The 23,316-nt window shown below is 38.9% G+C and overlaps 1 protein-coding gene across 3 annotated transcripts in view; it reads right to left on the reverse strand.

Moving 5' to 3' along the window:
• Positions 1-23,316, reverse strand: part of CA10 (carbonic anhydrase 10) — a 194,598-nt gene that overhangs the window by 35,601 nt on the left and 135,681 nt on the right. For all 3 annotated transcript variants that reach the window (XM_065693410.1, XM_065693409.1, XM_065693408.1), the window contains exon 5: positions 7,682-7,867. In XM_065693410.1, coding sequence (XP_065549482.1) covers positions 7,682-7,867 — 186 coding nt within the window. The remainder of the gene's footprint in view (positions 1-7,681; positions 7,868-23,316) is intronic.

The following is a 23,316-nucleotide window of genomic DNA, read 5'->3' on the forward strand; positions in this document are numbered from 1 at the left end:
GAACTGTAAATTCTTCCCCTTGCAAAAAAAAAAAACAAGTCAAAACCCTCATTTGTATTTCCATTGCTAATCAAGCTTTAGAAAGGTGGAAAAAAATAACGTGGATGGTATTTATGATATGAGAAGGTGATTATACATGAAGTAAAATTCTTTATTGCTGATATAAAGTCTGGACATTATATAACTTGATTTGTGTAATTAAGGTTTTTTCCTAAGGGAAAGATAAAATAGGCTATTTCTAGAATCTAATTTTCCTTTAAAAATGGCTGTATGACTACAAGAGCACTAAAACTGCGACTGCATGAATACGGTGGTGCTGCCTTGCAATGCAGCCATCCCCATAAAAATGTTTTTTAGTTGCTGTGTATATTTTCTATTTATGTATTTATGATCAGTGATTTATAGCTGCTGCACCTTCACTTGAATCTATAACTTCTCCTGGCTATCGAGTTTTGGGATTTCTTATTTAAAAAGCGTATATTACCCGTGACTTGGAGATGACTGCCTAGCCAAAAAAATACAGGCAGGAACATAAGTTAAAAGTCAACTATTTCCACTTCAAAAGTGTTAAAGATGAAACTGCTTTTGAAGGTCACTAAGGATTAAGATGCATTTTTAGCACGTAGCCCGTGTAGGAAGTTTACTGCGTTTTGATGCAAAATACAGCACAAAAAATTCTGTTCCATATTCCTGGAAAGTTAATCTTTCTTGTGGTTTCCAATACAGCAGTTCAAAAGGAGAGGCTTCCTTGATAAGAAACATGGATTGCATTTTAAATATTGCCCATTTGCTGCTTACAAAATATCCGGATGTCAGCACATTATTCTGACGGGTACTTTAAAATTGTTATTGCTGCCATGTAGCCATGGATGTTAAGACGGTTCAGTTACTGCCTGGCTTTCCCATTTTCAGCTGTTGGTTTCGAGGAATCACTCTGTCATCTCCTCTCTCCACAATTCCGTCCATAATTCATGTAAGTGCATATAATGCTGAAAATCTGCCACAAAAAAACCCAGCCCAAAACCCTACAAAAAGCTGATGGAACATGAAATAAGGTAAATGGAATTGGGTACAGCAATTAGTTTGCAATTTTATCTGCAGACCTGATTTGTTACCCATCAGCAAAGTAACAGTTAAATGTGACTAACTCAGATGCTTTGAATTGTTTAAGAAATACACGTACACAAGGGGCAGAATCAAATAATATGAGGAATCTGGGAAATAAACCCCAGCATTCTGATTTTCAGTATTAGATTTTGGAAAATTACTTGCAATATCTCATGAAACCTGAAGATCTTTTATATTTTGCAGCTTCTCCCTTTATATATCTCTGTGTAGCCACTGGGGGATTATTTGTTCAGTCACCACATGCCCCAAACTTTTCTGTCCTTCATTTCCATTGTAACGACTCAGGCAGAGGCAGAAGGCTGGTACTGAGCCAATCTGCAGGGTTGCAGCAAAGTGGCTGCACTGCAAGTAAGTTAATTGTTGTGTATTACCTCCTGCAGTGGTTCTGGAACAATCTGATATATGTACGACAGCAAAATACACAGTAAATTAAAGCACTACCTTTTATCTCCCTATGTCATTTCTACTCTGCTATTGTCACCTACTATTTAATTGCTGTTGCAGGTACAGCAAGTGAATTAGCCTGAGCACCTTAATGACTCTTTAGACAGCAAAACTTTTGCTTATAATCTTGATTAATCATATTTTTCTCTGGGAAGTATTATAGAAACATTTAAACATTTTTAGTAAGTTTGACATTATAAAGTAACACAGGTTTCCGTGTATGCCTCCCTGCAAGCTTCGCTGCTGGATTATCTCAGCAGAGCTCTTCCTTGGACCATGATTTTGTTTTTTCCTATAGACCATGCTTTTAAATCCAAAGAGCTCTGCTGCCCAGAGAGAGAGGCAGCCATTTCATTTCCATGTCATTTTAGAGAGGAGACAGAGTAGGCAGCCTGCTACTAAAACATGTCACCATTAAAAAGCCTCATTTCCTTATAAAACCAACACAGAGTGGAAAGGCATTTCCCCATGGATGATTCAGAGCTCTTAAATTACCAGATGAGAGTCAGGTGTGAATATCCCTCAGTCTGTGCTAATAAACTGTTCAATCCTATTTTCTGTTATATTAACCAGCAATAAAACCCCATTTAGCTTGAAATATAAAATTGATTTTGGTTTAGAACAACACAATAAGCATGTGTTGATGAATAAGAGTCTTTCGGACTTTAGCTCTGCTTTCTGTGGATATGGATATAAAAGTTTGGGTGAAGCCACCTGTAAACTTGAGGGTGGACAGAGATGCATTCATGCAACTAATGCACATGTTCGTCTCTCACTGATTTGGAATTACTTGTGTGAATCGTCTCCTTATAATGACAATACCACTACCTCTTCCTGATTTATATTCTGTTCCTATAGCAATTTAATTCATTATCCTATTGACTTTCTCCTCTGAAGTTGAACATTAATCTGAAGGTTATAGAGATTTTACTAAAACACCCATTCATTAGACACGTGTTCCCTCATCTGGTACTTTCCTCAGAGGCTTATTTTTCAGCATTAATAAGCACTAGAGTACAGTAAACTTCTGGCTGAAATACTTACAACTGACCTGCTTAATTTCCAACAAAGTCTCCAAAATACAATAGAGATGCAACTGAAAGACCTGCATTTCAAACTTCCTTTGGCAAGTTGTTGCAGGAGTGCCAGCATTACAACGCATAGTATGGGCTTGCTATCAGCTACCTCTGCTTTGGCATTGTAACCGCCTGTAGGAATGTGTTTATGAAAGAAGCAGGAGGTTCCTGTCCTCTGTTCACTGGCAGAGCTAGCTGATGCAACGCTCCTTTCCTGAGGAAGAGGAAGGACTATGTGCTAGCACAATTTGATGGAAAGCCATGTCAGCTTCACAAATCCTTGTATCTGTAGAGAAAAGAACAAGAAAACCATACCTGGAAGAGGAATTTAAAGATTTAGTATGTGTAGGGAACTGTGCAGAGAAAACAGGGGCTTTTGTGCTGAAGTGACCTGCAGGTTAGAAAAGCAGGTTGGAGTCCTGAGCCAAATATCACCTGGGAGTGGAGCTGAAGGTTGTCTTATTGCTGTGTCTTCTGGCATGCTAATTTGCCATGACGTGTTCTGTTTTGCCAATATAACTGAAGTCACAGTACATGCACAGTGCTTCGTTCCAGTAAAAGTGGGGTTTGTTTTGTTTTTTTGTACTAATAATACCAGCATTAGGATCTGGAGGGAAGCTATGTGGAACCACACAGGCCAGTCAGAGGTGTACAGAAGGTCTCAGTGACAGAGCCGCTGTTTCTGATTTAACAATTCAGACTAATTCTGCAGCAGGCTGGATTAAATTATTCCAGCTGGCTGAATGCTTCTCATAGGCTGTCTATGTGACAGGCCTGCTTCTAAAAATATCACAAGTTGGATTTGCAACACTGATCTCTCTGATCAGTAATCCTTTACTACCACTAGAAATTCCCCACTCACATAGAATATGCCTGCAGTCAAAGAAATTGCAGCAGTAGAAGGATGGTGTTTCAGACTTTCCAGCTTCCCCCTCTGATTTTCACTTTCTTGTACTTTATTAGGTTTTCTTAGTGGCTTTAAGTAAATCTCAGTTCCAAAATATGTGGTACAGCTTGCAATATGTATTCATTTATCTAGACACTCCCCTGGTTTTCATTTTACTTCTTATGCAACAGAGGAAATGGATGTGTGTTTATAATCTCTGTTTCCAAAGACTGAATTGGTGGGCAGAGAAGAAGAAATCTACTTTTTTCATGTATTGTGGACCATGGTCTCTTGTTTCAAAGTCTTCAGCCACTGAGTTAGTGAAAAGTAACCCCAAATAATTAAGCTCCTTGACTTCCTGCCTTTGCACTGATAAGGCTGCTGCAGTGCACAGCCATAAAGTGGTTGCAGGTCTCCTGCAGCACATTTCTCATTTTTTTCTGCTTAGGAAAAGAAAATGGTAGATTTTTATGGCTTGGCCACGTGGTAAAGTTAAAGGGTCCCATTTTCATCAGGAACCTTTCGGAGGTTGTTACCCTTTTCTTTTAACAAGGCAGATTGCCTGAACAGCAGAACTCTGGTAATTTCCGCTGTATTTTGTAGTGCTGCTGTCTGAAAAGAAAGATGGTCTTTCTCATTAAATGATATGAACTCTGAAGCATTTAAAGCTGTTTTCCATAGAGACATTCGGCAGCAGACACATATGACTGGTCTTAGTTGGGGACTTTACTTGAGCAGAGATTTTCTTTTAATCATTATAATACAGTAGGATGCTTATAAACAGAGGAGGGAATTAAACACACTCAAGTATGTATCAGAGGGACTAGAGAATGCTCAATTTATTTATTTAAGCATTCCAAAGCCTGCCTTTCTCTACATGTTAGCAGTGCCATACATACTGATGATGACCTGATACACACTTTTAAAGCCCACACACTGAAACTGTCCAAGCATTAGTTCACTTACTCTGCCTACCAAGTGATAATTAGGGGCTGAAAGGTAACCAGATTATTGTGGAGATCTCTCCTGACAGTCTTTAACACCTAGTTAAACGTTAAAGCCTGGCAATTAGAACCCTCTCAGTATCATTCAGACCACAGTATGAGTTGAAACAATTTACTGTTTCTAGATTGTTTTTCATGGGATGGTCCCACTCTCTGGTGCTCTGAGTGCCTCCCTTGTACAGAACATCTTCACTAGGCAAAAGAAGTCCCTAAGAGCAAACTTCTTGCTTGGTATGCATGTTAGGTGGGATTTCCAGATGTGCAAAGAACATCGCAGCTGATTCAAAACATACTGGGGCTGCTTAAAAGCTTTTGCCTTATGTGTGCTTGGATTTAATTTTGGTCTGTTTGAACCAATCTAACAGTTTGCCAGTGTTGTGAGGGACAGGTACTGCTCTCTCCCCTGCCCTCTCCCCAGGTTTCCCTTCTCTCTCTGCAGTGCGCTGACTTCAACGTGTATTGGAGAGCTTGGTGAAAATGCGAAGATAGAAGTGGAGGGAAGGAGGAGTAGGAATAATCTGATTGTGATCTACTGGAGCAGATCACAATTCTTGGTGAACTTCATCCTTGAGAACTGTTTCCACAGCAAAACAGTGAAACAATGAAATCCATAGTGGGTTTGGGCAACACGAAGAGAAGCAGTAACAAGGCAGTGTCAGGGGAGTTAGAGTGCCATTAGCAGTCAGACGATGTATTCCTGCAATGATTTTTCTCTGGTTGCCTACGCCGCTTGCTAAAACCCAAGGCAGCAAATAGTCATTGCTATTCTTACTTGCACTAGCTAAATTAGACTAATGCACTTATGCAGTTATTTTTCTTTATCCCATCTCCTTTGACAGCACTATCCAATGCAGGACTGAACGATAATTAGCAGCAACAGTCTTGAAAGCATACATGACATTACAAAGACATGCATTCTATCATAAAGTCAGTGAGCTTGTTACACTTTTCTTACTATAGTAGCTGGAACCTGCAGACATTACATCTTCCACTGCTGAGAGCTTATTGAAAATCACCTATTTATACAGAAAACACCTGTATGGGCGGGTGAATCAAGAATACACCAGCTGCAGTCCTCCTATTCAGCAGCCATCTATTCAGCATGATTAATTTGAATCTGTGCTTGTACTTTGGAAATGATGTGTTTCATAAGTAAGACGTAACTGTGCAGATGCAGGTTCAAATTAGTAATTAGTACTTGACCTTATTGGAACTTACCTGTCCAGCTGCCCAAAACAGCTGTCTGAAACTTTGGAAAACACATCCTCAAAGGACAGAATCCATCTTGCCACCTGAAAGGCAGGCATCAGTCTAAGCTGTTTGTCTCTGCTCTGTTGTCAAGGGAGATGCATCTCCATAGAGTGATTTGTCCTGTGCTAAGAGATACATCTTTGGCTATCAGGAATGCTCATCTTCTGAAGATGCTAACCTCTTCCTATTCACTGCAGGAGGAATTCGGGTAACTGGATGAACCCTGCATATACTGCAGATCCAGCAGTGCATGACTGACTGACAGTGGTTCCACTTAGCTAGGTTTTCTGCTTTTATTAAGAAAAACCTGAGGTCTCTGTTAGCAAATACCAAATATTAATCGTACCTCAAAACTCCCTCTGTCAAAAGCAGAAGAGCCCAGTTAAGTATTAACATGAAATATTACAAACTGGTGCTTTACCTTTTGTTACAGTCTATGACTGACGAATCTATCACTTAAGAACTCTTTCGAAAAGATCTGAGATGATGCTGATCCATGATACCAAGTGCAGTGGTATGTTTCAAACCAATTTTTGCTTTCTTGGTCAGTCAACTTTTGTTTGAATATTGCTCTACTGTAAATCTGAATAGGAAAGCAAAGACCTTATTTACTACAGCATCCTTAACTTTCAGCTCTTAAAGGAGTTATATGTTGTATGTTTACTTATCATAGAGCTCAACAAAGGCAACCAGAAGCCAGTTGTGTAAGATGAGTAATTTCATGGAAAAGCTGCCATTATTATATATATACATACATATATTATATAGCTACGTAGCTTAGAAAACAAAACAAATTATTACCATCATTTGACAACTCTGCAATTCATTTCCTACTTTTAAATAACTGCTGTTGCACAGTGCCAAAGAAAATGCCATGCATTAACTGACTCATCACCGGAGTCTGTGATAGATAGTACAGATGGTAATTTGATTATTCATCTCCAAGAAAAGAAGTGATTTATTATGAAAAAGTATTCATTTTGGTCTTCTGAAAGAATGCTAACAGGGATACCTAGGGTGTCTTTCAAAATAATCCCCACAGTAATATACAGTTATTCTGAAGCATTATTTGATCTGTTAAGATTTGTGGAGTAGGGCTACATGCTAGGTAGTTCACAGATGTGGCACATGCTGAACAAGGATGGGTACCACAAACCTCATCCATCTCTTCTATGGAAAAATGCTCCTACATGATAAGAATGGAAAGGGTCTGCTTTGTCTACCAGAAAGTCTGCAAACTACTACACATCTTGAAAAAATAATCCATAAATGAGACTAAAATATATCCAGCAAGAGTAACGGGCCATCCTGCACTAGCTATCAGGATCATAAAATGATTGCCTTTCTTGGGACAACTGCAGACCTGTATTTAAAATACAAAGCAAGTACTAGTTCCACGAGGGCTTAACTTGTAGAGTTATCTTTATTTCTTGAGCATACCAACAGACTTCTGTGGAACCATCTCTAAAATTAAGTATCATCTTATTTTTACATGAATCAAAACCAGAATGATGCTCATTGTAAAGTGTATCACGCCAGTGAGCAGCAAAAATAGCACTTTTATAAGAATTAGAAGCACTATTACTTTGTGGTTAACCTTTTGTGCTTACTGCAGATATAAAAGACCCACCAAAAGATACTTGATTACTTTGTAAGTAGCATATATGAGAATATAGGGTGTCTATGCAGACAATAAATACAACAGTTTCATTTTTAGATGTGAGTCACACAGTTTGCAGTGCAGGAGCAAAAACAAAAAAGAAAGCAATTCCCTGATTTTCAGAATGGAAAAAGGGAAACAATTTTTTATGAATACAAATTAGTTTGCAAATACCTTCAGGCAGAAATGGAAAGCGAGTAATTCATTTGTAACTCCAAGTAGGTTGACATACCTCCCCAGAGAAAGCCTGCCCATTAAGGAGGTGCTCTGATCCCTGGCTGTCTTCACTTCCAAAGTGTAACCGGATTTCCTCTAAGCGGTGGCTGTATGTCATCGGTCCTCCAGAGATGTTGACCAGATGCTCTTTGTCTAATCGTAGAGATACGTGTCTCCCTGTGTTATACATCGTCCCACTGACCTAAACAAAAGCATTTAAAAGAATTTGTAAATCCTAGAAACTAATTCTATGTGCTTCAAGATTTTGCTCTTTACACCCCTTCATTCAAATGTAGCGACACATCTTATTGTTGTGAGATGAAATACACAACCTGAGGTTATACTTCAACTTCTGCTTTGAGTCTGACACTGTATATTCAAATATTTAGCTAAATCTGTATGTACGTATTTTAGCCAGGGGCACATGGCTACTGCAGTGAATAGGATTATTACGCTTCTAAATAAGTAGGCTTTTAGAGTACTTTTTTTATGCAAGGTCTGAATAATGGCTTCATTACAGAATTCCTGCACCGAAAATGGGAACATTTCAGCTGACATAAATTATTTAAGTGAGCTTGAACAAATCTGAAATTTAACTTTTTTTTCCTTCCTTTCAATATTTATAACATTATCCAAAAGTGAAGGTGCCGCAAAGAGCAGAGCTATAATTAATTATTCATAAATAGGGAGCCCTGCTCCTGCTGGAGCTGCAGGTGAAAACTGTCACTGTCTTCCTCCACACGACTCTTTACAGTTGCGAGATATTTTCGCTATAGCAATGCAGGATTAATTCCAATCTGATCATGTATCCCTAGTTCCTACTACACCCCAAATAGCTGCAACGCTCTTCGAGATTCATCTTATTTTTAAAAAGACTGGATGTTGTGCTTCATTGGCAAACTGATTTACAGCTGCTGAAATGACAAAGAAAATGATGGTGGAGATTTTTCACATGGAATATAATTCTGTCATAATTTCCACTGTCATAGGAAAAGTTCCTATTGCAAAAGATTCCTTAATTTATGCCACTGGGAAGTGAAATATGCCACTTAAAGTAGATTATGATTTATTTCAAAACATTTTGCAAGGATACAAATGGTGCACTTGAATAACATTCATTTACGTTCAAAAGAGGACGTGTAGCAATAATATGCTTTGTTGCATTTCAATTTAAAATTAAAGACACGACTATTATGTATTATATCCTATGCTACATCAGTACTATAGTAATTAACATTGCTGCAGTGCCATTTTATCTGTAATACTAATTACTGAGTTTAAATGACCTGTTTTCTTGCACAGTAGGTTGTAAAAAGTTACATGGAGCAGACTGCGCGATAGAACTAAATGGATGAGATTCAACGACTTTTGTGATTGTTGTGGCTTTCAAACTTTGATGCAGATGTTCTATTTTGGTGTTTATTCCCCACTCAAAATAAGCAGTAATAATTTTCTTATGAAAAGTAATAAACACAAATAGTCCTATTCAGTGCACATAAACCACAAGGGTCTCATTTATAAATGCTCCTTAGTTTTTCTGCCTGATTTTGCACACATAATTATTAAATACCAAGTTGAGTTTAATAGGTGGAAGAAGGTCAGTTTATTGAATTCAGTTTCAGTACACTGCATATGAATGATACAAAATTGCTAATCGTAAGTAACAAATGCAGTTTAAAAACAAATAGGGGAAAATGGTTTAAAGCCTCTTACTCATTCACATTTGGAAGCTCATGCTTCACTGAACACTCAGTTAAATTTAGCAACCATGCAAAATATTCCAAATTCATTTTCTTACTCAAATTGGTACAAATCTCAAATTAGGTTACCATTATTTTCTCTCTCAAGGTAAAAGTGACCCAAATAACTCCTAATATGAATCAAATAACTCTGTAGAGCAGTGAGGGGAAATGAGAAGAGGCAAATTCATGAGCAGGAGTACATTTGTCTTCCTTATTTCCCCCTTCATAAAAATGCAGCACTTGTAATGAGATTGTCTTGGCTGTTTTGAAACAGAATTTCCCTGCGTAGCTGCAGATGAAGAACACCAGTAACGAACTGAGGTAGCTGACATGCTTCATTTTGAGCTGCAGGGAGGGATGAACACTTCAAGTGAGACTATAAAAACCTCCTGCTTGGGCACTCAGACTTGTCACCAGGAAGGACAAAACCCAGGATCTTCAATACAAAAAATGCAAGGTCCTGCCCTTTGATCTGCTGTTTCAGGTTTAAGTGAAGCACTAGTCTTCCTGTTGTGAATGCGTGACCAGGGAAGAGCAGCCACATAGAGATTCAGGACATGCCCATGGCCATTTCTGTTCTTGAGAGTGTCAACATATACTACCATTATCAGCAGCTTTTATTGGGCATGCCTCCTAGGCTCATTTGCTTATTACAAGAAAAATAGAAGTGTCTTAAATTTGCTGTCTACTTAGATTAGGCCTGGTTGGATGGGGCTTTAAGCAACATGGTCTAGTGGAAGGTGTCTCTGCCTGTGGCAGGGGCTGGAACTACATAAGCTTTAAGGTCCTTTCCAACTCAAACCATTCTATGACTATATCTGAATGAAAGACTTCCTGACTTGCCAAGATTGTGCTTGATTATGGGAATTACCATCATAACGCTATGCAGTTCAGGATATTGTCTGGTTTATACACAAACCCAGTACCATATCACCTTTAAAAGTGTACATTTCAGGTACAACCATTTTCAATTGTTAGGACATGGTATCACGTAAGTGCAGTCACCTTCTGTTTGCGAGCTCCAAGTCCACAAAGGCATTATACTCAGTGGGAAAGTGTCATGCAAAAAACATTGCAAGGAAAAAAGGGTTTGTCTTCCATTGGTTTTGGCAGAAAACAATGTACTGTCTTTTCGAGATGTGCAGTTTGAACTACTACTGGAGAAAAAGAAGGTTCTGATGCAAACCTACTGATACAGGAAGTATTTTCCATGTTTTATGGTACTCAGCCTTTAACATGATGGTGCACTCTCATTTTAGAACATCAAACTGAGTCGGTTTTGTGGAAATCAAATTGCATGTGGTCTTGTAAAAGGTCACAGGCACAGGAGTTAGTGAGGGGGTATTCTGTATTTTGTCCATCCTCCTAAAAGATAAACAGTATGGAGACTGGGGTGCCTTGTGGGGAAGATGCTGACTCTACCTGGCACAGCCACCAATATCTGCTACTCCAGAAAGCATAGTATTTATTTTTTATACCATTCTGTGGACTGGATAAAATGTTATAGGGTAGTTTAAAAGGATAATATAAAAGATCTGTTCAGATCTATAAACCTATTTCTTTAATGTGTCAGACTAATCTTTGGTGCTAAGTCCTTCGTGTTGATGGCATTTGTGTTGCTTCTTGTTCTGCTATTGAGGAACCCTTTGGTTCTTTGTTTCTGTTTGACTTGAAAGTTATATAAAGATGAAAAGACAGCAAACAAACTGGGGGGAAAAAGAGCAGTAAATCTTGTCCTCCTGTTTTTCAAAAGGATCAGTATTCACATTTATCTTGTGCAACAGAAATTAGACTGTAGTAAACGTGTATTAAAATGTCAGTAAAAGCCAGTCTGAGTAAAACAGCAAAGTCCAACATGGTCAATCATGCCACATTTTTAGTTGATCCCATTCACCTCATACATTGAGAAACTTTTTCCAAAAGGTAATTTTACCTGTGGCAAAATCCCTAAGTAGAACAGATCATGTTGATGGGCTTCAACCTTAATTGTGAAATACTTCAACTTTGGTAGACTTTAATTAAATTATTAACATGTTCCTGATGTAGTTATTTTCTATTTAATCTCATTACTTTTAATTCTTGCTTCACAGAGCTTTGTGCACATAATTCCCCAGCAGCATTATTCTTTCCCTTTATCTTGATGCAAGACAGCCACACAGGCACACACTACTAATATATTCTATGCTACTTTTCCAAGTAAGATCTGAATACTCATGTGGTATCTGTGTATAACTTGGTGGTCCTGTAATCACAAAGAAGTCCCAGTTCTGCTCTTTGAAATGTGAAACACAAGCAAAGTTAACAAAAAATGCATACCTACTAAACCCATACTCTGACGCAGGTTTTATCTTGAAACTCTGCAGACCTTTATGATCATTAGGAAAGGAAAAAACCTCAAATCCAAACCTGATCCCAAACCACTTTTTTCTAATGAGGTTTTTTAACACCCTGCATTTGTGGAAGCATTTTTGTTGTGTCCTACTTAACTGTGTATCTGGTTCCCTTCATCTTTTATTCCACAACTAGTCCTGAACTAAGTATTTTCAGAACTTCCTTTGCGGTCTACATCTTTAAATTACAGTCTGTGTTAAAATAGCCTTCAAACCCCTAAGCACTCAAAGTGACGGAAAAAGAAGTCTGTTTCAGGGCAAAACCATGCTAGAAACAGAAGCAGAGACTACAAGAGGAAAAGAGAAGGAGCTGAGATAAATTCTTTGCCTTTCAGTCCCATGCTATGTTAACAGTTCAGTGTCAGCTTTCTTCAAGGGGTAGCGCAGGTTCTTTGCTTTGTAGGGGCCTTTACAAACAGTGAAATAGTGCATTTTGGATTTATTCAACTAAGAGTGGTCTGAAGATTAGCTCCAAGAACATCAGAACCTGCCACTGGAGCAGCGCTGAATGTAAGGAAGCAAGAAAATCAGTTGTGTATGGCTGCCTGCTGCAGTGTCCTTGGATCTTATCTGCAATACTAGATGTTCTTTTCTTTAGGGTAAAAATAGATATAGCCCAAAGAAGGCCTAGTGCTGGTAGGGAAGCAAATCAACAAAGACTGAAGAGTGCTTTTAAGGTGCCATAGTGCCCCAGTTTTGTCTCCTGCAATAGCCAGATTTCGATCATCTGTCACTTAGCTTCCATGATTTCCTCCTGGAGTCCTGTATTCCAGCAGAACAGGAACACAGTGCTGCAGGCGCAAGGAGTGGGTGCTTCCTCCATATCAGCAGCACCTGAACTCCTACTACCACATACGTTGTCATCACCTTTGGTTCCTGCTGTTCAGTATCCATGTGGCAATAACAGTGGGTAGTGTTGGGCAAGTTTCTATCATTTAATGTTTTCTTGATGGTGGTTCATAGTATCTCAAGCAGACCACATTCCATGATATAAAATACCATCCTCATTGGTTTAAATGGATCATACTGTAGTAAGTACCTTGTATCTCCCCTGTGCAAAACAGAGACTGCTTCAGGGATTGAAAACCAAGTCTGCACAGACTTCAGGGCAAGTTTGCGATTTGAAATCTGACTTTAGGGACTGTGACAAAGCACTGCACCAAACTAGAATTTCAAATGTAACCTACTAAGGCTTGGCTCTCTGCAGCAGAATTACACTCCCCTATTTCAAAGCAGTGGCTATACAAGAACATTCATTTTCCTAATATTGTGCTTACAACAGCCAGCTAGTTTTACAAGTAGTTTTGTGTTGCTGTCTTAATTTTCTAGCTCTTGTTAGAGGGGACCCAAGCTGGAAACTAACATTATTTTACAGAGTTATTCTTCTAAGTTATTTAATAGTTGTTTAAAACAGGCATTTTTGGGTTTTAAAGTCTTGTTTTGAAGAGGAAATTGATATAATCAAACAGGAGACAGTTGTTCTATAGATTTCCCAGACTTTGAGAGCTCTATCCTTATCCTAAAGTAGCCTCACTGTGTGTACATACGTAGATAAGAATTTTTAAATGGTTTTTAAGTCATTGTTTTCTACAGAGCATTCAGTTCTATTTAAGTGCTTTTGATGCGTATTTGTACATTTGAGTAGTTATGTTTCACAATACTTTTCCCCTGCTTTTATCTTTATGCTTAATATTTTATCCTTATGCTTAACCATTGTATGCAACAGTACGTAAAGAATTTGTGGAAGTACTGCTAGCACACCTTTATTTTCCGAATCACGTCTGCAATGCACAGCACGCTTCTTGACCTTGTAAATCACAGTCATCCATAGATTAGCCTGTAAATGTCTTGGGGTCTTTAACGTAGACCCATATTCAAAGTATTTCGTGATTGTAAATTGTAAATTATAAAGCAAATTCCAGCTGTATTCCTGCAAACTTTTCCTACTGCCAGCAGAGAGCACTGTTGACCCATCCCATGTGGCTGTTACCTATGGACCACGAGGACTTCCATAGCCAGGAAGAAAGTTAACCATTTTCCGCATGACGCAAGTGTAAGCCATGGCTTTAGCTTCAGAAGTGGCGGTTTCAGCTGTGGGACAGAATTGTGGGGTCTGCTGCATCACTCAAGCAGGTTTCCAGCCTAAAACTGAGCATATGAGGGATGCAGGCTCAGCAGGTTGCTTGAAGGCCATCAGTTAAGGAAAATACCAAAGTGCCTTTTCTGGCAAGAATCCAATAGATCTTATGTTGTGTTCCTAAAACAATAAAGTGGAGGGGAGGGAAAGAAAGGTAAGGAAATACCAGAGGTCTGATACAGTGCCACTCACTGGGAGGGAGCTGCAATATAATTGCCGGGCTTTGAAGAACAACAGGCATTATCATCAATATTTCATTAAAAAAGATCTGCGTGAAGAATGTAAAATGTAAGAGAAGTGTAAAGATTAACATCATCTTTTCATCTTCTTAGCTGAAAAGTTTTAAGAAGGAAATGATGTTAATGAGTCCAATTAACCCATTTATGTGCCTGATGTAATGTGTCATGTACCAGCATATGGCATGATATGGCGTTTTTTTTTCTCAAAGCACCACTTTCAGTGAGAATCTTCCCCACTCACTACTCTGCAGCTTTGCCTGTTTACTTCCTTTAGTGACTGACCTGTAAAAACGCTTGGAGCAAAGCTCATGAGATACTCAGGCTTCCTGGCTAATGAGCCCAACATGTCAATTTTCAGTGATCAAAATAATGTGTTTCAAAATGTATACACTGTTCTGTGCCCAAAATACACTTTTAGTAGAGGGCCTACAAGGTCGTGCTTAGTCTGAGATAATTGTATGTCACAGGATGTGAACGAATGAAACTGCTCCTAGGACTGGTAATGCCCGCTCAGAGTCTATGCCACATGCTGCACAATAAAGTGCTTTATTGTGGTCCCACTACTTCATGAATGCTGTGATTTTTGGTTGCTAGTAACTAGGAAGCCTAATCTAGATGCAGCCAGATTTACTGTGTCTGGCATTAATAACTGCTGTGCATGTTGATGTTTCACTTCGGAGTGAAATCATGCTCTCCTTAATCTAGAACATTGCAACTACATTTAGTAGTTGGAATGCATTCAGTAGTAGTACGTTTACTAGTAGTACACATTGTAGTAGGTGAATTTAATCCTGGAGCTTTCCTTGAATTTTTATATTGAGACAGACAAGCAGAAAAACTGGCTTCTGTGACTGGGCAAGGGATCTGCTTCCACCAGTGCTGGATGAAGGCCTGAGGGACCAGTAAGGATTTTTAAGACGGGGACATATCTTGATGCTGAGAGCTTCCTGCATGGAGGGACCCATTATATGCCATTTGGGGGGAAAAAAAGGAAAGAATGAAGAATGTTTTGCTGTAGGAAAGCAGAGTGGATCTCAATGTTCACCGCTTCTGCATAGTATCTTGAAACCTACAGCCTGAGTATTTGCAGGCAAACTGAAGTGTGGAAGAGGAACATGTGAGAACTAGTTACGTTGCAATGTGACCTCAAGGGACTTCATGTACAGGAAGAACCATGCAGTGTGCAGTTATCCAGCACATAAGGCAGCAACAATTGCAGGTATCTCCTCCGGCTAGGTAAAATGGTGAAGGGATTTTGTGAGGTTCCAAATATGCGGAATGGGACACGGTCTCCATGATGAGACCACTGTCGGTTGGTTTCTTTTAATAAATACTGTGACTTCTTCAAGCTCAGACATGGCTCAGTGAAGACCAAAGTTTTCACTGTGGTAGGTTCTGGAGCGACTTTGGTTTATTAGCAGAGAACTAAAGTTCCTTATGATGTGTCATGTGCCTGTGTCATGCTCTAGTGTTTAAAAAGGATGTTCCAGGGCATTCTAAGCTAAACTTGAGCTGCAGGATTGCAGAACTAGGCTTAGCAATTCAGAGTCCTGGATGTCTGTAGCCACCTTTTTACCACTGTCTCATCCTGGGCTCTGACACAGTTATTAGCGTTACATGAAAGAGGGAAAAGTTATATTTGCGTGCTCGTTTTAGTTGATTAACCTTAGTTTAGAATTAGGCTAAGTCAATAAGTAATTGTGAGAATAACTGGGGCTTGGAGAACTCATTACCCTAATTTAGCCTAGCAGTCTGTAACAAGATTTTAGTTTGAAGAATCTGCATTAGAAACTGTGTTAAGGATAATTTTTGTCTCTGGTAAGCGGATGTCAGAAGAACTGCCTTTTTAAAATCAAAAGGCTTACATAAATTTTCAGAAGGTTCTAAACGGTACAGAAGGCTACAAACTTGTGAGAAAACCAGACAAATGAAAAACGACTCTTTCCATTTTTGATATGGGTTTAAAATGTAAAATGGAATATGTTAAAATCCTGAAGGTGTAATTGAGTCCTTTTATAGTGAGTGATACTGAGGTGCACTGACCTTTGGTAGCTGCCTGGATTTCAGAGCTGAAATGCCAGAGGACTGCCAGTGGAGTCCAGATCAGATGGAAATTTGTAGGATGTATGTTGAAACTAGTGTGTTTCACTCTACCTACATCTATATGTCTTTATACGCTTATATCTGTATCTATACATATAGAAAGAAAACCTTTTTTTACTAACTTTTGTGAATAGAACGAGGAAGATAAATATCTGTCCTCACACACAGGCCTAGATTAATAAACCAGCACAACCTATTGCTGTTGTGTATCCAGAGCATCACACTGCTGTCTGAAGGAGTGAGCAGCATTCAGTTTTCTGAGCAGGCTAAAGGATGTGCAAAGTTCGTCTCTCTCAGACCACAATCAAAACATACCATTATTAAGGTTAATGATACAAGAGCCAGAAAACCTCATTTGCTGTAGTTCTTTATTGCTCTACCTCATTTGCTGCCAGGAATTTCTATTAAATTTTCTTAAACCCTCCAAAATAATGAAGTGACCACTGCTGCTTTTTGAAATTCCCTGGCCACTCTAGCCATGAAATTCCAAGGCAGCGCAATGTACTCAGTCCTGCTCAAGGGAAATCACAGTGCCTGAGTCGTCATGTAACCAGAGAAGCATGGTAATGCTTTGCTGAAAATATAAGTCATTGGAATGAAAAGATGAATCTATAAAGCTCAGCTTTTTAGCCATGAAAGGGACAAAAGTTTTATCAGGTGATTTAGCAGAAGTGTAACAAGTTTTTACAGCAGTACATTGCACAATATCAAACTGCTTCCCAAATCACTGCCAAGGAAAAAATGCATAGTTATTGCAAAATAATTTCCCGAGCCCTGTCTCTCTGGAGGGAAACCAGTATTTAGAGAACCTGAAATCTGACTTCAACAAAATTCATTAGGTGTCAAGGCAAATCCTTAGTGGCATATGAAAATCATGAGCTATTCTGCCTGGTGGCATATTTCACTGTGTTTTCTCAGCAGCAGCAAAGAGCTGTTATGTCCTGGTCTGCTTCTAGTTCTTTAAAGAAGGTGAATAAATTAGGCTTTCCTGTTACAGAATATTACTGTTCCTGTTACAGAGGACTGTTTTACTTGTCTCATTTTATCTGCCTCAGAAGCATTTGTGTACTTTTTTATGTTGAGAACACAGTGGAGCTGCAGTAGTGGTAGAAATAAAACAAACCATCCCTGTCCTGAAATTCTCTTTGCTTTTCCTGACATTTTGCTCTATTTCAGAACTCTTATTTTTTTCTTTTTTTTTTTTTTCCCTGACAATGCACTTTAAAAACCCCACAAACCTGCATTTCTTTAGAAACAGAGCTCCTTAAAGAATTATCAATTCTAGCTTAACTAGAAGAATCTTCTTTGTGTTCTCATATGCCTCTAATTCTAGTGTGTCTGAGAGTCAATGCACAAGTTGGATGGAATACTGGGGAATTTGGGCTATAGCACGAACTTGAGCTCCAGGCTACAAGAGAGCCCAGGGGCAAAGCTCACCTCCTCTGATGCTTCTGTGTAACATGGTGTTATGTATGTGTGTCATCAGGCCACGGATGTACACACCAACCCCTTTCAATGAGAAACATTCCTAAAACCTCACTTCATGAGCACTTCTCTGCTAAAATCAAGAGATTCTGTGTTTATTCCCTTGTTTGTTCACTTTCCATTCCCCCTTACCTGCTGCGTTTATGGACTGAACGGCTGGGGGGGGAAGAGCTGCTGCTTCTTTCACTATTCTAACCTTCTATACACCTCTATGTATTCTGGACCATATCTTTTGGTTATACTGGACTTGTGTAAATTAGTATTTTTCCAAGCAATCAAAATGACACAAGACTCTGAATACCAAGAAGTATTTTTTTTTTCCTTTTACATTATTCCCAAGCGTGTTTTATTCTCTGCAGAGCGAAAGCCACTTTTCCCTAGCTCAAATCATAAAGAAATGGTGAGAACTCTTCTGGAAAAGGTTATTAGAAAACCAATTTTTGTATCATGCCAATTTACCATTGGCTCCCCTCTGCTTTTCTTGATCACTGTTGCTTACCAAAATACAGATTTATCTGTATTTGCAGAAGGGTTCAGAAGGAAAAGTGAAAAGGGTTATGCAGTAAAGTTAGCCAGAGGTCAGCATGTGACCGAATGCTTTTCCAACAGGAATGCAATTTAGACTAGGTAGGATGTTCACTTTCCATATATGACAAGTTCATTTTTAAGAAGTGTTTTCTTATATATAAGAGCTTCAAGAATGTGTAATCTGTTGAAGCAATAATATTGACAAATTAATCTTTATTATCTTCCCAGGAATAATCTTTTAATATAGCACTTCATATTCAGTTATGGATCAGCATTCCTGTTTAGTAGCAATTACTCTTCCTCCTGTTTTTTATACCTTTTCCTTCTCTGTAACATGCAAGCCAGAAGCTGGATGCTCCCAAATGCCCGTGAAATGGTATTTTTCCTAACTCTGGGTGTTTGCACATGCACTTCAGTGTTCATTTTTCTATTTGTGAGAAATTATAGCTGAAAAGCTGAAAAGTACTGAACATCTTATTTAAAGGGTAGAGGCAGCCTTGTTCTCTTTATCCTAGAGGAAGATGAGTTTTGGAGTTTGTTCTCACGCTCCGATTCGTTGTTTTCACCTGCAGTAGAGGAAAACACTTTAAATGTGCTTATGTTCTTAATAACTACATAGGACTTAGGCAGAAATTAAACTGGAGCTTTCAAAAGTTAACTCTTGCAGATCAGAATCAGTATTTCTTCCAAGACAGTAATGGAAATTTCAGCACACTTTGTAGTTTTAACTACTTTAAATGCAGAGACTGAGTAACAGGTCTTCCCCTGAGCTACTGAAACCTGTGAGCAGTATTAGTTTTTAATATGGAATTGATGACTGATGTAGTTTAAAGTAAAGATAGGAAATGCTTCCAGGGCTTCACTTAGAGAAAAATATCCACTCCCTGATGTAATTGAAAGATTTGTAAGTCTATTGTGGCTTATGTCGTATTATTTTCATACCAACTATTTCTAAACTCTAGATGATGCCTAATAAACAAGTCCTTTAATCATCTTTAAAATGACAAACCTGTTGATAAATTGAATTTTCTCCAACAAGATATTGCTGTATTGATTTTAGTACTCCATTTTTAATAAGCAGAGACTGCTCAGAATCGCTTGCTATGACAGTCTTGAAAGTAGGGCATCAACTGACTTGGCAAATGGCTTAATTTATACGGGAAGTTTTTGCTAGAACTCTAATCTATTATCCTTCCACTGTTGACATTCACTTGCAATAAGGACACTGGGCCAAATCTGCTGCATATAAAAAACAGGTAGGCATAGCTACCTAGAAGTTTCTGCAGTAGATTTCTCCTTTTTAGAGGTGATTTCAGTCACCAGACTGAATTATGCATACGGCTTTAATAAAAACGTCCACCCCTAACTATGGGCACGCCCCTGAGTGAAGGGCTGGAGCTGTTTAACTGGAGCTTTGGTTAGAGGTGCTGTGATTGTGCAGGAGGCAGCAAAAGATATTAGGTGTGCAGAAAGGTAATGCTGTATTTCTTAAGTTGGAGATGACCCACCATGGCAAGGGAAGAAGGATTTTTGCTTGTTTTTCTCAATTGCAAGGAGTTTCCAACAACTGATTTGTTCATGTATAGAAGAATAACTTGAGCAACTTCACCATCAACAGGCAGACACATTGTTAGCTCTGGTCTAGATCATTTTGATAGAGAGATACAGTGCACACAATTACTTCCAGATAACATTATGGCTAATCACATTACTCGGAGAGGAAGGTGATGGAACCCAGTGGCTAGGTCAGTGTGCAGTGCTTACAAAGTTGCCTATAATTGCCATCACTGTTGAAATTTATTTTCCTTTTGTCTGAATGTATGAAAGCTTTGCACGTGTTAAGGAATATCCTGGTGTCTTCAAACACTCGGTCTACCCACTGAAAAAGGTTTACATACCTGACTGACTATTGAGATTACTCTGTGGTTAAATGGGCAGAAGGTTTATATGATAATAGCATACCTGTTACTAACGCAAGCAAATCAAATGGAAACACTACAAAATTCTTGCGCAATTAGACTATGATACATGTAGGGTCAAACATCCTCAAATGAGTCAGGTTGAAATGGAAAAGCATTTTTGGTATTCTAACTTCCACCTGAAGAGTGAATGTAGCTCGTGTATAACTGTGGTTTTATATACATATATATATATATATACACACATATACAAATCCATTCTGGGACTAAAAGCAGATTCATAATTACCCAAATACACAGGTGCTTATTTGCATGTCTTGTCAGGGGTACGTATTCAGGGTGTAATGCAGCTCTTTTATAGAAGCATTCTTTTTTTTTCCCTTTTCTTTATTTTTGTCCTACCAGCTTATGCTTTCCTAGCACAAGGAAGACTTGCAACATAAACTTATAGACGATAAAGCACACCAGGACCACCAAGGGATTACTGAATAAAATGTGATATATTCAAGCTGACACTTGACAACATAGTAATAGGTATTGGGCCACAACCTGAATAGAAATGTTATGGGCAAAGCACCTTTAAGGGATTCCAGGTTTCTGGTTTAAATACTGTTGCTTGTTGTCTTTTGCATTTGTATATAAAGATAATGCTCCTAAATCCCTGTCTTTCGTTCCTCATATGCCCTGTCACACAAAAGCAAAACAGTATCAAACCAACAGCTTCTAAGGTAAAAATTTTATGCTCTAGGCCAAACAGTGTTCCTCAAATGATGCCATCGCACTGAAATGAGGAGGCACAGAGTGACAAATGTCCATAACTTAACCCCTAGATTGTGTGGGGACTGCCAGTGACCTTCACCAGCTGGCAGCAGCTGAACGCCTGCAAGGCAGAGGATAGCACTGGGGGGACCTGCAGACACATGAAGGCAGAACCAGAAGTGGTCCACACATGCTGGAAGTCTGAGAAATGCTCATTTAGGTCAACTTTATCCACATGGAGGCACCTTGGCAGGCATGGCCTCATTCTCACAAGTGCTGCGTAAACAGAATTCTGTAAATCATAACATTTTAATAGAGAAGGCTGCTTTTAATAATCCTAGGCAAGTCCTAAATATATCCCTTAGTCTATTCGGAAAATGTTAATCTGAATGTTTTCATCTGCAAATTGTGTAAAGTGATTTCCTCCCCCCCTTCATCTTTCAATGATTTGGTTAGTTTGGTCTTTCTTTTCCTGTCCTATATATACGGGTAGTCAGCACAGTTAAAATTGTAAGTGCTTTTCTTGTAGTGCCCATTCCTGTGAACCTCTGCAGCAAGTTAAACACAGGTGGGAAGGTCCCTAAGGTCTTCTGCTCTTCTGGGTAAAACCTTCATCTGTTCTGCATCTCTATTCCCTGTGATGTTTACAGAAGAATTGCTGAATGCTTTCTGGAATTTGCTGTCTGAAAGAAACCTGAATCCTGACAGAAGCACAGGAATGTGTGTGTTCTACCCAGCTGAAAATGCTCAGTAAATTTTCAGCCTTTCATTTCCACAGTGCAAGGCTTCATCCAAGCAAGTGAACACATTTTTTCTCCTGATCAAGGCTAAGGGACAGATTATAAAGTCTTATCTAAATGTGGATTTGGCAGTGCTGTAAGTGCGCACGAGAACAATTCAAAACACGTTGTCAGCACTGACCTACCTTCGTTTCTGAGTTTGAAAGGATGAATGCTCTATCTCTGCTGTAGTTACAGCCTCATCTGCTCCTACTGGAATCAGCAGAAGCAAGATTGGAGGATAGTCCAGATAGCTGTAAATTTGGCTAACTCCATATTAAAAAACCTTCCTATCTTCATGCAAAATTCCTGTTTAACTGTAGGGAAATCCAGAAACTTCTTTAGAAAGGACTGAAAAAACACCATTATGATCCTTCTGTAGGATCCTGAAACTATTTTGCCACAGAATTTTATAGGGACAGAATTGTCTAATACACATATTTCATATTCTTCTGATTCTGCTACAGGAGACAGTACTGACTAGTGTTCATGCATCAATATTTGTTATGTTAGTACAAAAGCCTATCCATTTAGTTTTTGTATTGACACCATAGATTTGCAGACACTACGCCATTAACTACCAAGGAAAAAACCCACCTTCTGATTACAAAATATCAATCTGCAGTATTTTTGTTCCTGTTCCTGAAATGTGCCCCCTGCCCCAGCCAGAAAGCACTGGGAATTCCTCCCACCACCCACCAAGCACTGCTAAATGCAAAGTCTAATTCTGGGATAAATGCACAAATAAAACAGTTCTAGTAATGGCAAAAAGGCTGAGCAAACCCTTACGAAGCACAGAAAAAGTATAGACAAAAAACCTGGATGATTGGACCAATTTCACATACTTTTAATGAATATTTTAGCTGAATGTATCAGCCCAGGCAGAATAATCCTGCACTATTCCAGTATGAGGCTGCAGTAACCTACCAACATGCAGCTTCTAGCAAATCAGAGACCTAAGACTTAATCTACATCATCTAGAAAGCATGTGTGCAGAAAATGTGTAATGCCAGATCTTACTATGAAAAAGAAGATTAAGGCTGAAAAAGGATTAGAAATTAATTAAGGAGCTTCTTCATGTTTCCTGATATCCTTCTGATCTGTGACCAGCCTATCTTCAGGGTCTTTGCTACTGATGCAGTTGTTAGTGATAGTTCAAATCACAAACACTACAAAGGATTATCATTATGCTTTAGGAAGAGCTGTAGCTTGGTGGCTTGGGGTTTATTTTCCAATTCCACACTTTCAGATCTATTGCAGGGATCAGTGGGAGAGCTGCAGAGTAAAAGCTCAACTTTCAGGGCCCACACTACTCCAAGCAAGCATCGCTTTGGTGGTGGGCAGGCGTGGGATGTTGCTTTGCTGCAGGACTACAACAGGGAGTTGATAAAGCACCTTTCAGAGGTAGCTGTAGAGCTGCGAAATAGCCCCAGCTAAGGGACAGGGTCAGAAGCAAGGACTGGCTAATGAAACTGTGTGGAGATATGAGCTCCACTCTGATCAGTCTCTTTCATTTCCCAAAATTAAGCAAAATTTATCCTGGGTTCAGTTTTGAGCATGACATCTTTGG

This window comes from Lathamus discolor, chromosome 13 (assembly GCF_037157495.1).
Source record: "Lathamus discolor isolate bLatDis1 chromosome 13, bLatDis1.hap1, whole genome shotgun sequence".
NCBI lineage: Eukaryota > Metazoa > Chordata > Aves > Psittaciformes > Psittacidae > Lathamus > Lathamus discolor.